This window comes from Medicago sativa, chromosome 4 (assembly GCF_051527215.1).
Source record: "Medicago sativa cultivar Bolivia chromosome 4, Bolivia_mono, whole genome shotgun sequence".
In the NCBI taxonomy this organism is placed as follows: domain Eukaryota; kingdom Viridiplantae; phylum Streptophyta; class Magnoliopsida; order Fabales; family Fabaceae; genus Medicago; species Medicago sativa.
The window spans coordinates 76,721,446-76,735,689 of record NC_140752.1 but is presented as its reverse complement, the minus strand read 5'-3'; the positions used below and the strand labels follow the sequence as shown (position 1 = coordinate 76,735,689).

The following is a 14,244-nucleotide window of genomic DNA, read 5'->3' as shown; positions in this document are numbered from 1 at the left end:
TATAATTGATTCTAGATATGTAGAATTGATTCTGACATGTTTGGTTACTATCGAGTAGAAATGATTCTAGTTGAAGCTAGGATTTATAGTTTTTAATTGTAGAATTGATTTTCACACAAACAATTATAGTTCAACTTACTTTTACATGAATGTATTCAAACACAAATCACTTTTAGTCAGAGTCACTTTTAACCAAAATCAATTCTAAAGAATCAATTATATCAAAATCAATTCTCCCCACCTCACAACCAAACATATACTAACTATACTGCATTTGCGTCGATGAGAGTTGTATAATTGATTTTGTTTTGATAATGTGTTTTTGAATAATTTATTTTATCAATAGTATGAGTGAATTGAATGGTTTAATATTCAGAACTTAGACAGCATGGTTTATACAAATACCTCAACTACTACCAGTTTAATTATTTTTCATTTGGAATACAAAGCTACTATCTTTTAAAATGGATAAAGGGATTTACTTTTCCCACCTTACTGCCTTCTCGCGCGCCCTGCAAAAATTCCAAAAATACCCCTGGTCCGGATTTTGTTTTCCGAACCAGATTGTTAGTTACTTCCGGAAAATAAAATCCGTACCAGATGTTTTGCGTTTTTTTGTGTCTTTCTTTGATGTCAAGGGTCTCTGTTGACCGTTATATGAACCCCACACAAGCTGAAATGCTATTGCAGGGTTCATAGGAACGGTCAACAATGACCATGACACCACCGACACCCCTAAAAAACTAAAAACGTTTGAAGAAAATTGAAGAAAATAGGTGAAGTGAAGAATGGAGGTATTTGTTGAAGATGGAAGCATATTTATAGCCTTAAACAAGTCCTAGGTCATTAATACAGTCAATGAAAACGTGTTAGTGGTTGTAACCGTCCAAACCCAAATTAATGGCTCTCTTTCAAAAGAATCCAATGCTGAAGCGTTCCGGATTTTACGTTCCGGAATGTCCTTAGCCCTACAGGAAGTGTCAACTTTCCCCTCGTTCACCATTATCGCATTAATCCGGAAAGTATATTCCGGAAACCAAAGGTGCATTCCGGATTGTATATTCCAGAACGCATCAGTGTCATGGCCGGTGGTCTGCCCCACACGTTTTTGACAGTGGTCAAGTCAAAAAAACGTGTTTTACCACGTTTTTTGACTGCATTTATGGCCTCCCAACCATTTTTCACCCACCCTCCCTATAAATACCCTTCCAAACCCCACCATTTCTCACATCATCCCTCTCCTCCTCTTCTTCCTTCTACAACCATGGTTTTCCATCGTTGGCCTTTCATAGATAAGGGCCTCGTTGAAAACTTTCAGGGTTTGTATGAACGGTCAATGTAACATCCCGCTCGTCAGCTAATGGAAATTTTATCTGATAAATGTATCAGAGGACTAAGATTCATGGAAAGCAAGTATGACGAAAATGTTAAGTACGAGGGAAGCTAATATTATGTGGTATCAGTTAAATATGGACTTGTGTATCAGTGTCAGGTAATCACGTCTGAAACGAAGGGCATTTAAGTAATTGCACGCAAGGGAGTATATAAGTGGTTTTGGCACCAAAATATTCATTTTCCCATTTCACTTCTCTCTCTAGGTTTTGGAAAACCTTTCTCTCCCCCTTCTCTCTAAGAATTTCGCCAACCTCTCCTCTCTAATTCATCCAAGGCTTTCCAAATCATGCAATTGGTAACCAAACAAGAATCATAGAAGCTTCAAGGACAAGAATTAGCAAAGACAAAGGATTGAGCAAGGATTCTTGGGTTAGGGTTGAGCTTGGGCAAGATGGATCAAAGCTTGTTGATGCTTCAAGATTATTGATAGGTGAGTTCCATAGATAGTTTACCTTCCCTGGGTTGTGTAAATTTCATGTTTTAAGTATAGATTTATGTTTATGTGAGGTTTAGAACCCTAATGTTCTCTTGATCAATTCTTGTGGTTTATGTGTTAAAATTGCCATGAGATATGTTTATTAAGTCTATACAAGTTGTTGGATGTATTTGGTGCATTACAGGGTCGAATTGGATGAGTTTTGGGTCTAAAATGGCGAAAACCCGTAGCCGAAAGCACCGAAAACGCAAAGTTCGCAGCGCTGCGCCTGTACAAGGGCGCTAGGCGCCCACACACAGGAAGCTAGCGCTAGGCGCCCTGCTCCTGGCGCCAGGCGCCCCAGACAGGACAACTTTTGCGTTGTTTTGTGTTCGGGTGCTTGGGGCCAGTTGTGTAGGGGTCCGATGCGATCGTTTTGAAGTATATTTTTGCTGTTTTCACTTACTTTACAACTGGAACAAACTTGGCTTTATAAAAATCATAGAATTTATAAACTGCTTGAAACTTGGGTTTATGGCATTTTCGGTCTTTAGAATTATTGGAAATTGCACACATCATCCAATGATCCTTGCATCAATAATCGTGGCAATTTTAGCATGTATTACAAGGATGGCTCGGGAGAGTTTAAGCATGATGGGGTAGCAATGAACTAAGAAATGGAATGAACGTAGAGCCTCGACTTAGCTAGTCGAGAACTAGAAAGATAGCATGAATGATTAAGTATGTTTATGAACAAGTATAAGTTACCGATAATCGGATCGATCAAGGTTCTGAGGTACACATGTATGTATGATTATGTTTAACTTATATGCACGACAAGACCATGACTAATAAGTGTAGGTGACATGTCTCTTGATATCCACATCAGGGGGATACAAGGGGTTCTCATTATGAGAACGATTCAAGCCGTAAGGGACCTGCATGTCACTGAGTAACAAGACGTAGGTGCTCGTGTCTCTTGTTATCCACGCCAGGGGGATACGGGAGGTTCTCGACCTAAGGGGAACGGTTCAAGCCGCAAGGGACCCGCACGACACTGAGGGAGTCCGATGTACGTACATCGGTCATGTATGGGATTGTTCTCGGGGTTACTCCACCCGGGGCTCTCCGTAAAATGAACCAAGATAATTGTTTGTTCAACGCTAACCTAATGAATGAACTTATGCACGACTATGTATGTTATGTTTATGATCATGTACATGATTAGGCAAGAATGAATCCATGCACGTTTACGATTAAGAACAAGTGCACTAGGTGCTATAAGATAAGTACAAGTTATGTATAGAGCAAGTTATGAACATGATACCGATGACGATCTTAGGTTTCCCCTAATCGTCCGGTTTAGAATCGTGCCATGATTATGTTATGCTTAGGCCTTAATACGTAGAGCGTATTCTTGGCAAAGCGGTCTTAGATTCCCCCTCGACCGCCATGACACGTATAGGAAGTGAAGCCTATAACAAGATAAGATAAGATTATGACGGCTCTAGTATGCACTACCGTCTAAGCATGCAAGTCCCCACACACGTATAATCAACCGTCAGGTTGTAATGTAGACACGTGGCGACCATAGGTTTCTCCTTGAGGTTGCCTATAGCCTAGGATTTAGGGGAACTCACTGAGACATTATGTCTCATCCCAATCCTTATTTGTTTCAGATAAGCAGATGGTTATGCAAGCTTGAAGTCGGATGGATGTTTCAGCAAGGGTGTGTTCGTATCGCTGCGGGATGCTTTGGATTCCAAGGATGAAATTATATATGTATGGTTGAGATGTTTATGTGATTTACGTATGAACGCATCTTGTTGTATAAATATTCATTCGTAAGTATTTAATGTTGTATATTTTAATGTATCCAGTACTAAATCTAATGCACGTGCTAGACTTTCTAGATACGTCTGGTATGGGTGTTACAGTCAATGAGGATGGAACCGCGCTGCAACGAAGGGCGGTTCATCTGAGGGTTATGTGGGTCAGTGTGGTTCTTAGCTTCGTCTGTCTGGGCGTAAGTCTGAGGACCCCCCACCTCCCTCAGGGGCATTTGTTTCTTCTTCCCGTCCTCCTCTTCCCTCCTCCTCCGGTTTTCCTCCAATAGCCAAGCTACTGCTATGTCCTATCACATAGCAGTGGTTAGGCTCTTAGGAGATTAGAATTAGGCTCTTAGGAGATTAGAAATAGATTTAAGATCTTATGTAATAAGCATAAAAAGCTTGAAAATTATTGTAATGTATTGTTCATATATTAATAAAATGAGTTGTTTTTTATGTTTGTGTCTTTTTATTTTTGTTTTTATTTTATTCGCATTTTATTTTACGAATTGTAGAGCTTAAAATTGTAAAAGTTCTGCTAAAATACTATTCTGGATTTTAAAATCCGGAAACATCTGAAGAATACTAACAATACGTTCCGGAATACGAAATCCGAACCAAGGGTAAAATTGAAAAAAAAAATAGGGCGCGCGAGGAAAGGCATAAGGTGGGAAAAGTAATACTCATGGATAAATACGCATGGCCCATCCCACCTTTCACAATTGCAACTAACAACTTGATGAGTTGAAATATTTGACTTTTCAATCGAGTTAAACTTAACTTCTACCGTTTAATACCTTGCTAAGTCGTAGTCCAAATTTATTTAATAACAGCAACATGGAAAAATTAATTAACACGATACCACAGTTTATTTAAATTAAAAGAAAGACCAAAAGCTCTTAACCATCATAAACAAATAAGGTATTTATTAATTGAATTACTATACCACTTGTGCCACACTATGTTGGTAATTATTATAATATTTTAATCTGTATTCATATAAAGTATATTTAATAAAAAATGAAAAATAAAATACATTTTCTTGATGTATCCAAAGGAGTTTTCACTATGGATACATAGAGATCTAAGAAAAGAAAGAAAAAAAAAAAATCAAGATGACCATTGATCAGGCAAGGTGAGAAAATAGGTAGTCATGGCCTTCCTGAATCTTTTCTTGTATTGTTTAGGAGAGACAATTGTGGGGGCAGCATTTTTAGGACCCCCAAGAAACCCAGAAGCTTTAACCCATGTCTCTAAATGCTTGTCCCATGTGTATTGTCTCATGTAATCAATTATCCCCAATACCAGCTCTTTCTTCTCATCATCCACCCCAACCAGTAATGAGTAATCCATAACATCAACTGACTGAAACAGCACAAAAATAACACAAATCTCAGTCAGCAACAACCTTGTACAAAATAGTCACTATTGTACTAAATCGCGTATTGCAGAACAATAGCGGTTTGTTAAAATTCCACTATGCTATAGCTTTGCTATATCGGCTATTTAACAGCATTACATAACCTATTATGTATTACTAAGAAACTTTTAATACTAAATAAATAACAAAAAAGAAAAAGATTAACCAGATTTATTTAAGCTTACCGCCAAAAAGGATGTGTCGTTCCAAACAGCTCTCTCAAGTTTTCGCTTAGCCCTACTTCCAAGAAATATGGGTTTTGTTCTCAACGTTTCTAACAGATTCATGTCTAGCATCACTTTGTTTGTCCCAGTTGTATCTGCATTGTACCTAGATCTTTCTGATCCCTTAAGATCATATACCCTAGATATGTTTCTCTTGTAAAACAGATTCTCCATTACCATCAAATCTATCTTTGTTTCCTTACCACCTTTTGGGTATTTGACAGTGACCTGTATTAAAACAATCAAATACATATTATTGTAAACCTAAATTTTACATTCCTCCAACAATCTGAAGCTTGTGCTATAACAGTGATAAAGTATGATTCTCACCTGATAAATACCAAGTATTTTGGCAAGGCAAGTTGGGCCTCCCGAGTTCGTCGCATCCATCATGTATTTGAAATACTGAGGTGCGAATTCTTCAAAGGATTCCAATTCCGTCTTCGTTACTTGTTTGATAATAAATCTTTCATCTAACGACTTGGCAAAATATACATTACTTTTCCCTCCCTGTGCGCTCCATCTCCGGCCACGGCTCAGCGATCGCACAAAATCAACTTCGTTAGGGCAGCACTTTTTCCTAAGTGAATCAAACTGCTTTGCAAAATAGCAAGTGACAGAAAAATTCACTTTACCTCCAGCCCCCAAAGAATCGTCACCGAAAGAGATTGGCAAGTGCAAAGATTTTTTGTTGTCCCTGATAAGAGAACTAATTGAAGATGGAACTTCGTCGGACCCATAACTACCATAATTGATATAATCCAGGTCTAAAGTAGCCCATGCAGAAAGGCTGGAATTAGTTAAATCTTCTTTGTTTCTCTCGTGAGCATTCCAGCTACCATCGCTTACATCTGACTTCCCAGAAACACAATCTTCGTAGTCCTTAGAGCTAAGGGCATAAGATATTATGCTGGAGTAATCATTGTCATATACAGCTATAACTCTATTGCTGTGACATGTTTGGGGAAGCAACAACCGAGCACCTTCAGCAATGTGAGAAATGGAGGAAATGAATGATGGTGTGGAGCTCAGAATCAGATTTATCCTCTGCGACTCCCACGGCAACATTTGAAAGTAATTTTGCAATACATTGGAGATTGGGTCTCTAACCATATTCCTGTAGTCTCCAGAAGCATGAAAAGATCTAAGTGTTGACATGTGTAACGACGAGGGCAGGTCTTTCTTGATTCTATCCTGGACTCTTAATGCCGAATCAAAAGAATGAACTCTCATTGGTTGTGCCAACCTTTTAACCGAAGCATTGACCTGAACAGGTTGATCAGTTCCAGTCCATGCCAAATCTATTTTTTCGGAAAGATTGGATTCATTTGGTGCCATACACTCAGATGACGTTTTGCTGGAAACAAATTCAGCATCTGAATGTGGTTCTTCCCCATCAAGAGAACATGCAGATGCTTCAGAAGCACGACGGGACTTAGGTTGGCTGTCCGGCTCTAAAAGCTTATGACTTTCATGAGACTCGTGCAATTTTGAAGGCTGTGAATTATTTTGCTCCAGCCAAGAGTCAAAACTTTGATCCTTATGAAGTGAGTCAACTCTTAATTCCTTAACATCTGCAAATGATTCAGTTTCTTGTTTAACCTTGGAGCTAAGACTTTTTTTAATAAGAGAGTCTAGGGAGTTTAGCCGGTGATCCCAAACATGTGAACCAATTAGAAGTGAACGTCTCAACCGATTTAGTTCCAGAATGTCTAGAGTCATATTTCCTGGCTCTGCAGTCTCATTGGCTGATTTTAGTAAACTCTGTACATACACATACATAAAAAGAGAGAGAAAAAAAGGAAAAAGATCAGGAACTTAGATACAAGTATATTCGTCAAATGTCAGAATAAACATATACACATACAACACTTCCCTCTCCAACACCAAGCACCATAAACTCCTAATATAAGAATGGTATAAAATTAGTTTACTCACATGATAATCCATTTTTTCTCTTAGAAGCATGTCTTTCAGATCCAGTATGTGATTATGAATGTCATAGGCATCTGCCAGCTCATTTCCAATGCCAGGAGACAAAACATTTGTTTCCAATTGTTCCAGCACATCTGATATTTCCACATATAAGGCCTCCACTTTACTAAAAAGCTGTTCAAAAGAAAGAGGGAGAAGGTTAAAATTCTGTCTGATACCAAGCAGTTGATAAATTGAAGACTACACCATCAATCGAGTATGCTTTTCAGCACTAGTAAAATAGTAAAGCAAACATTATGAGTATATGTTATATTTCACCTCTCCTGCCACCTTTCTAATCCATTTTTCTTGGATGTAACCAAATTCTAGAACAGAAGGAGGTAGATGGACAGAAAGAACGTCAATAGGGGAATACCGGAAGAAAACAACCATGCTCCCAAACCTGTTTACATCAAGTTGGTGTATAATTTTTCAAATATCAATAACCAACAAAAACTGCATAAAATAGAAAGTAAAAAGAATAATCAACTAATGATTCCTTGTCTGGATGATTTACCCGTAAAACCGGAGGCAGTCCCTTTGCAAAGAATGCCCACAGGTAGCAACTCGATTAGCAGTTGCATGGTTTGAGAAGCTAAGTTCCAAGAACTTTCCAAAAGACAATCCCCACGCAGCATCCGACATAACAACTCTACGTGTTGGTGGTGGAACTCCGTCCACAAATGGACACCTCAGACACCGGTGCCACATCCAAATCTTGCCATCTCTTTCCCCTGGTAGCTTCACAGAGGGGAGGCGCCTAACGTTGATCGTAAGATTTCCTTGCTGGTGTGTAAAACAAAGGACATGAGCCTCTCCAGGCTCTTTACAAGACCGACAGCAAGATGTCTGGAAAAAACAATTCTTATCATATCAGTTCAGAATTATCCGGGACCAGGCTCACGGAACACAAAGAAAAATAAACACGCTTACCTGATCAAACAGATCATCATGGAGATACCTCCCGAGTGGCTTATCAAAGGAGCCATAGAACTTTATGCGCAGTAACCTAGTGCGTTCACATACAGTTCCTTTTGACACACAATGACTGGAAAAGTACACTAATATGCTCTGATGGGCTTCAGTGGCAGAGAAGTATTCACCAGAAAACTCATCCTCAATCATATTGTCTTTTGTTGAGTCAACAACTACACACTCTCTCTCCTCTTGAAACATGGTTTCTTGCAAATCTACTCGTGAAGGGTCTCTAGACATAGTCTCCCCCTCTGATTCATTACACTGATGCAAAAAATCTGACCCCAAAGTCAAATTAGATGTTAAGTTATTACAGTATGGATCAGAGAGCACATTGTCAACACTATAATCCACCACGGTGTCGGTATATGAATGAAAGTTATGTTCATTGAGATTCTCCGACACTGATCCCAGATTTCCAATCATTACATCATGACCAACAGAGTCTTTCGCTTTAGAAGCATCATCGGCCTCTGACTGGCACATGGTAGAAGAAAAGGTGTCAGATATTACAGAAATGTCAGTGTCAGCTGTTGCACTCTCTGGCATGTCTGTCGAGTGTTTTACTATCATTTTAGGCAGGGTGGCACCTTCATCAGCAAGGAACGAGGTCTCAAGAGATAAATGATAGGCTGCAAAAATTGCATATTGCACAACATGTTTAATTGTTTTCAGTTCCTCGCGACATTTGCCCTTCAGTAAGACCTGCAGCAAGAATCAAAATCAGAAATCGAAAAAATCTATAATTCTCAGACATACAAATATGGAGAAAAAAATAACATAAAATAGAAAGTACATAAGTAAATTACCGTGCATCCCAAACGCCGTGGGCAACCTTCAAAGAACATTAATGTTTTGGATGGCTTTTTGTTGAACTGATTACCAGCCTCGTGATCTTCCACAATCCGGTCTAACCGGAACAATTCACAGTGCCCTAGTCGTGCTTTAGATAAACTATCCACTGATGGAGTGATAAGAGCACCAGTGCAGCGAGCTATACGCTCAAGCAAAGGCCTTTTAACATTCAAAACCAAGGAGATTTCCTTTGCCAGCAAATATTCCTGGGCTTGTGAAGCAACGCTTTTTTCAACCAGCAAAACATTTGGTCGAAGAGCCTCAATTTTCGAAATGATCATCTTCAGATGATCATTTTCCTGCCAACATTAACAAATCAGTAATTATTTCCAAGAAAAAAACAAACCTAAACTGAAAGATACATAGACCATCTGTTAAATGTGAAGGCACCTGCTGCAACAATGTATCAAAAGAAGCCAGCTGATTTGGAACTTTCTGATATTCCAGCGCTCCACCTAGGAGTAGTAGTCTAGGTTTTTTGTATTGAGAGGTCATGCGCTTGTGCTTTATATTTTTTGTGCAAACAACTCCTTTGATAAGGGTGCTGCAAAACAAGAACCACAATTTCAAAGTTAACCACATAGAAATGCCTATGAATGTGGCGGTGATCTACAATGTACATATGCAAATTCTGGAACACACGTTACCTGTCACTCGGGCTTCCGGATGCAATACATTTGACCTTAACATAATCACCAGGATCCATACTGCCACCTTTGCTAGTGTCTGGTCTCACAAAGTTAGCGGCCTGCCATGCTACAGTTGCAACTATGTCGAGCCAGTCCCCAGAATCATTTTCTTTACCAACTTGAATTCCCTCTCCCTGTAAAAGTTGTGAAACAAGAGCTCTAAAATGCCCCTGTACGACAGATTTTAAAGGTTCCTTGGTTCCCTCATTTTGCTTCTCTTTAGCAGGAAACATGGTTGATAGACTGCTATTGGATGAGAACAAGGCACCTGAGTCACCAATGTCGTCATCCTCATCGTCATATGTAAAGAAATTGCCTTCTGCATCAGCATCTTCGTCTTCAGGTGGTGGAGGAAACCAAATAAGGCCATTGTTTTCAAAATCCAAAGGCCTCTGCGAATTCTCATTCTGGTTCCGGAAAATTGACAAGTCATCCGAAAAATAAGTAGTGTTATATGCATCCTCAGTCCCAGGTTCAGGCTTTCTTAAAACCGCCGTACTTTGTTGACCAGAGGGAACATCATTCTGAGGGACGGAACTTTTCTCCTGCCCCTTCTTCTGGATAGGAAGCCCGGCCCTACTGGAAGCAAAATCAATCCTAGAAGGGCTATCTGAAGGACTTGTCCCCACAGAATTAAAGTTGTAAGTGTCATGTCTAGCACTAACGCTACTTGAATCTACATCTGAATTGTTATCACAATATGTACGAGATGGACTGAGAGAGTGCTTCCCGAAATCTTCCGTCCCTTCTTCATCACTCCTACATTTGCATATAATAAAATTTCAACCAGAATTAGATAAACAAGGCAAGTCACTTTCAAATCATTAAAAAAAACATAATTTGTTCACCTATTCAAGGATGAGAAAACATATACATGATAAACATATACCAGCCTATATATGAGAACACAAGTTTAGAAACTAAAATGCCAATGTAAATTCACCCTTGTAGTTGCCATAGAACAAAGCAAACCATTTCTATAAGAAACCAGCTATCTATGCAAAGAATTTTCTAATGAAGTTCCAACATAATAAGACAAAAAACATGTAACTTGAAGCAAAGAAATGCAAAACTATGATTACCTTAAGGTAGATGGAAGAGTGGATACTGAAGAAGGATGAGCACCGGATGAGCTCAAACTCCTACTGATCATGGAATGAGCATAATACTCACACTCTCGATCATGAAAATGCCGTCCAAAGTAACCATCTCTTTCAGTTTCAACACTAAAGCACGGTGAAGGCGGCTCAGGACTTTCTCTAGGACTCTCTTGTGGTGAAACAGCAGGATGCACTTTCTCAATACATTTCCTCTGACCCCCCTCACACGTCCTATTCGTAACCGAACAAAACTTGCAAGAACTTATAGTTTCCTTGAATCCACTATCAGATTCAGGATTTGGCAGATCACAACCTCTAATACACTTCCCACACAACCACCGGCCGCAGCTTTTGCAATTATATTTGCACTGAGTCATCTCATTAAAATTCTTATTACACTCACAACACATTTTGCAGACACTATTTTGCATATCAAAATTCTCAGAAAATGTATTCAAATCACCAACTCCCCAAGAAACCCAAGACCTAACTTTTTCTATTAGATCTAAAAATGAACTATCAGGTATTCCCATATAAGATTCAATAACCCAGTTGAGAACTCAAATCAACCACTCCCTCAAAAAGCAAATTAACCTCAAATCTCTTCAGCCTAACTTTATATGAAAATTTCTTGCACAAAATCAAAATAAAAAAAAAACTATCTTTTGGCAAAACCCAGAATACTGATCACTAAAAAATCAATCTTTAGGCAAAACCCACAATAAAATTTGGGGGAAAAGGTTGAATAATGAGATGGTTAAATCAAATTATCAAAAAAAAAAAAAAAACTTTTTTTTTTCTGTTTTTTTGGTTGATGATTACAAACCCTCCTGGGAATCAAATAATATCAAAGGAGGGGTTATAGATATAAACTATAACTCATAAATCAACCAATATTGATTTGATGACACTATTTACAGCAAAATCCTAAGAAAATATTAACTAGACCCCACAAACACAAACAATGATTCTTAATATCAAAAACTATAATAATAATCTTTATAATTATCCAAACAGAGCAATAAAAGGGTGAATCTTTGAAATGTTGTTAATGACCCTACAAAGTAATTAATCGATCTTTAAATCATTGAGATTGAAGAAAAGAAGATTGAAAACGAGTACAGAAGTAAAAGGTGAGGTGTTTGAAGAAGAAATTGAGAGGAAAAATTAAATGTTAAGAAGAATGAGAATGAAAAGGAGAAAGAGAAGAAGTACGGAGAAGGTTCCCTTTCTACCGGAGAAGGCTCGCATCTCAAACAAAAACGCTACTCCCTTGTTACACATCTTTCTTTCTTTCTTCTCTGCTTCACTTTCTTTTCTTTTCTTTTCTTTTCTTTTTCTTTCCTTTTCTTTCACCCCTTCTCTCTCTCTCTCTCTCTCTCTCTCTCTCTCTCTCTATACCTTATTCTTATTTTAATATTATATCTTTGTATATATATTTTTCATTATTGATATTCAATATTTTTTATTTAATATTGATTTGTTTATTTCTCAATCTTCAATTCTTTTGGTTGAGTCAAAGTATATTTTTTATGAGAATTTATATTTTTGATCCCTATAAATATATCAATTTTTCCATTTCAGTCTCTACAAAATTTCTTCAACTTTTAGTTTCTATAAAATTTTCAATCATTACTTTTGGTTCTTATTTTTAAGTTAATTTTTATATTTTTTAATGAAATTGTGCAGAAATGTGTAGAATATTATAAAACTCTTTCCCAAAATATATTAGAATTTTTTGACAAAACATAAATTAAATATGAATTTTTAACCTCCAAAAATATAAAAATTCATATTTAATTCATGCTTCGTTAAAAAACTCTGATTTTTTCGAGAGATTCTTATAATATATAAATTTTTCAGCAAAATTTTATTCAAAAATATAAATTCTACATATGAGTTTACTTTAAAGGAGAGATCAAAAGTGAAGATAGAAAACTATTGGGGACTAGAAGTTGAAGAAAAATTTTAGATGGACTAAAACAAAAAATTGACATATTTTTAGGGATCAAAAACATATTTAACCCTGTATTTTTTATGAGAAAAATATATTTTTTTTATGTTGGCAATTTGATTTAGATCATTTATATGATATGAACTTACAATTCAACGGTTAAATTTATGTAACATTTTTCGATATGAAGTTGTTATTCTCTATGTGTAATTGCATGGAGTAATCTTTCAAATCACATGGATTGCAAAGTTCTCCATCAAGAGATAAGTTTATATAGCATTTTTTTATATGAAGTTGTTATTCTCTACGCGAAATTGCTTAGAGTAATCTCTCAAGTCGTGTAGACTACAGTGGATTGCAAAGTTCTCACTCAAGATAAATTTACATAACATTTTTTATATGAAGTCGTTATTATGTGTGTGTGATTGCATAGAGTAATCCATTGAGTCACGTTGACCTCAGTGGACTGCGAAGTTCTCTCTCAAGATAAATTTATATAACATTTTTTTATATGAAATCGTTATTCTCTGCACGCAATTGCAGAGAGTAATCCTTCGAGTTGCGTAAACCACAATGGATTGCAAAGTTCTTCTTCAAGAGAATTTAACATTGCTACATTTCCAACTATGGCAGTCAGCCCCCGTTAAAAATATAGAGAAAATGACTAAAATACCCTCGTATTTATTAAGGAAATGACTGAAATCTCTCTAATAGCACCCCCTACTATCTCACCCATCCCATGAAAAAGGTTTTGGTAGTTTTGTATTTGTTGTTTCGGTGGTTGGTGTCATGTACCATTTTGTATCGACTCTTTGTAGAAAAAATTTAGAGAAATGATATTTTGACAACCACTTTTTGATAAATTTGGACAACTTTCTCTTTCATACTCACATGATATTGTTATCCTCTCTCTTCCTTTTTCTCTCTCCATTGTTTTTGACCAATAAGAAGTGAGAAAAACAAGGTTGTCAACAAAGTTGTCATTAAATGGATGTCAAAATATCATTACTCAAAAATTTATCTACTATTCGCGCTTTGTGCTCAATATAGTTGTCAACAGTATTAGTTACGTTTAAAAAAAATAGCTAGTATTTGTCACCCATCGAACTACCATTATTTTTAATGTTGTAGTTAAACTCATGACATTTGATTAAACTGAAAGATATCTCTTACTATCACATCTAGGTGTTCTCGGATGAACCATACAACATCATATCAATGTAATTTAATCTCTTCTCTCATATATAGGAGTTTAATAAAAATGTATTATTGGTAAAAAAATCTAAATAGTATATGGAACAGACGATCAAACATTGACATGTCAACAAATCTATATACAACCATTAAAAAAACACCATATTTCATACAATTTTCAATTTTTATATTGTTTTTTTCTTTCTTTTTAATTTCTACA

General features: G+C 36.9%; 1 protein-coding gene and 1 long non-coding RNA gene across 2 annotated transcripts; one reads left to right on the top strand and one right to left on the bottom strand.

Annotated features, from left to right (window-relative positions):
• The first annotated feature begins 1,368 nt into the window (after window positions 1-1,368).
• LOC146932055 (uncharacterized) lies at window positions 1,369-4,095 on the top strand. The gene is made up of 2 exons (XR_015006912.1): window positions 1,369-1,825; window positions 3,490-4,095. It is a non-coding gene; the product is annotated as an uncharacterized LOC146932055 (long non-coding RNA).
• Window positions 4,096-4,538: 443 nt separating this feature from the next.
• Window positions 4,539-12,280, bottom strand: FAB1C (FORMS APLOID AND BINUCLEATE CELLS 1C). The gene is made up of 11 exons (XM_085703663.1): window positions 10,859-12,280; window positions 9,735-10,535; window positions 9,478-9,631; window positions 9,042-9,386; window positions 8,191-8,937; window positions 7,775-8,106; window positions 7,537-7,660; window positions 7,222-7,392; window positions 5,614-7,047; window positions 5,245-5,511; window positions 4,539-5,004 (listed from the first exon to the last, which is right to left on the bottom strand). The coding sequence occupies exons 1-11, from the start codon at window positions 11,407-11,409 to the stop codon at window positions 4,750-4,752; spliced, it is 5,181 nt and encodes a 1,726-aa protein (XP_085559789.1). The 5' UTR covers window positions 11,410-12,280; the 3' UTR covers window positions 4,539-4,749.
• Window positions 12,281-14,244: the final 1,964 nt, after the last annotated feature.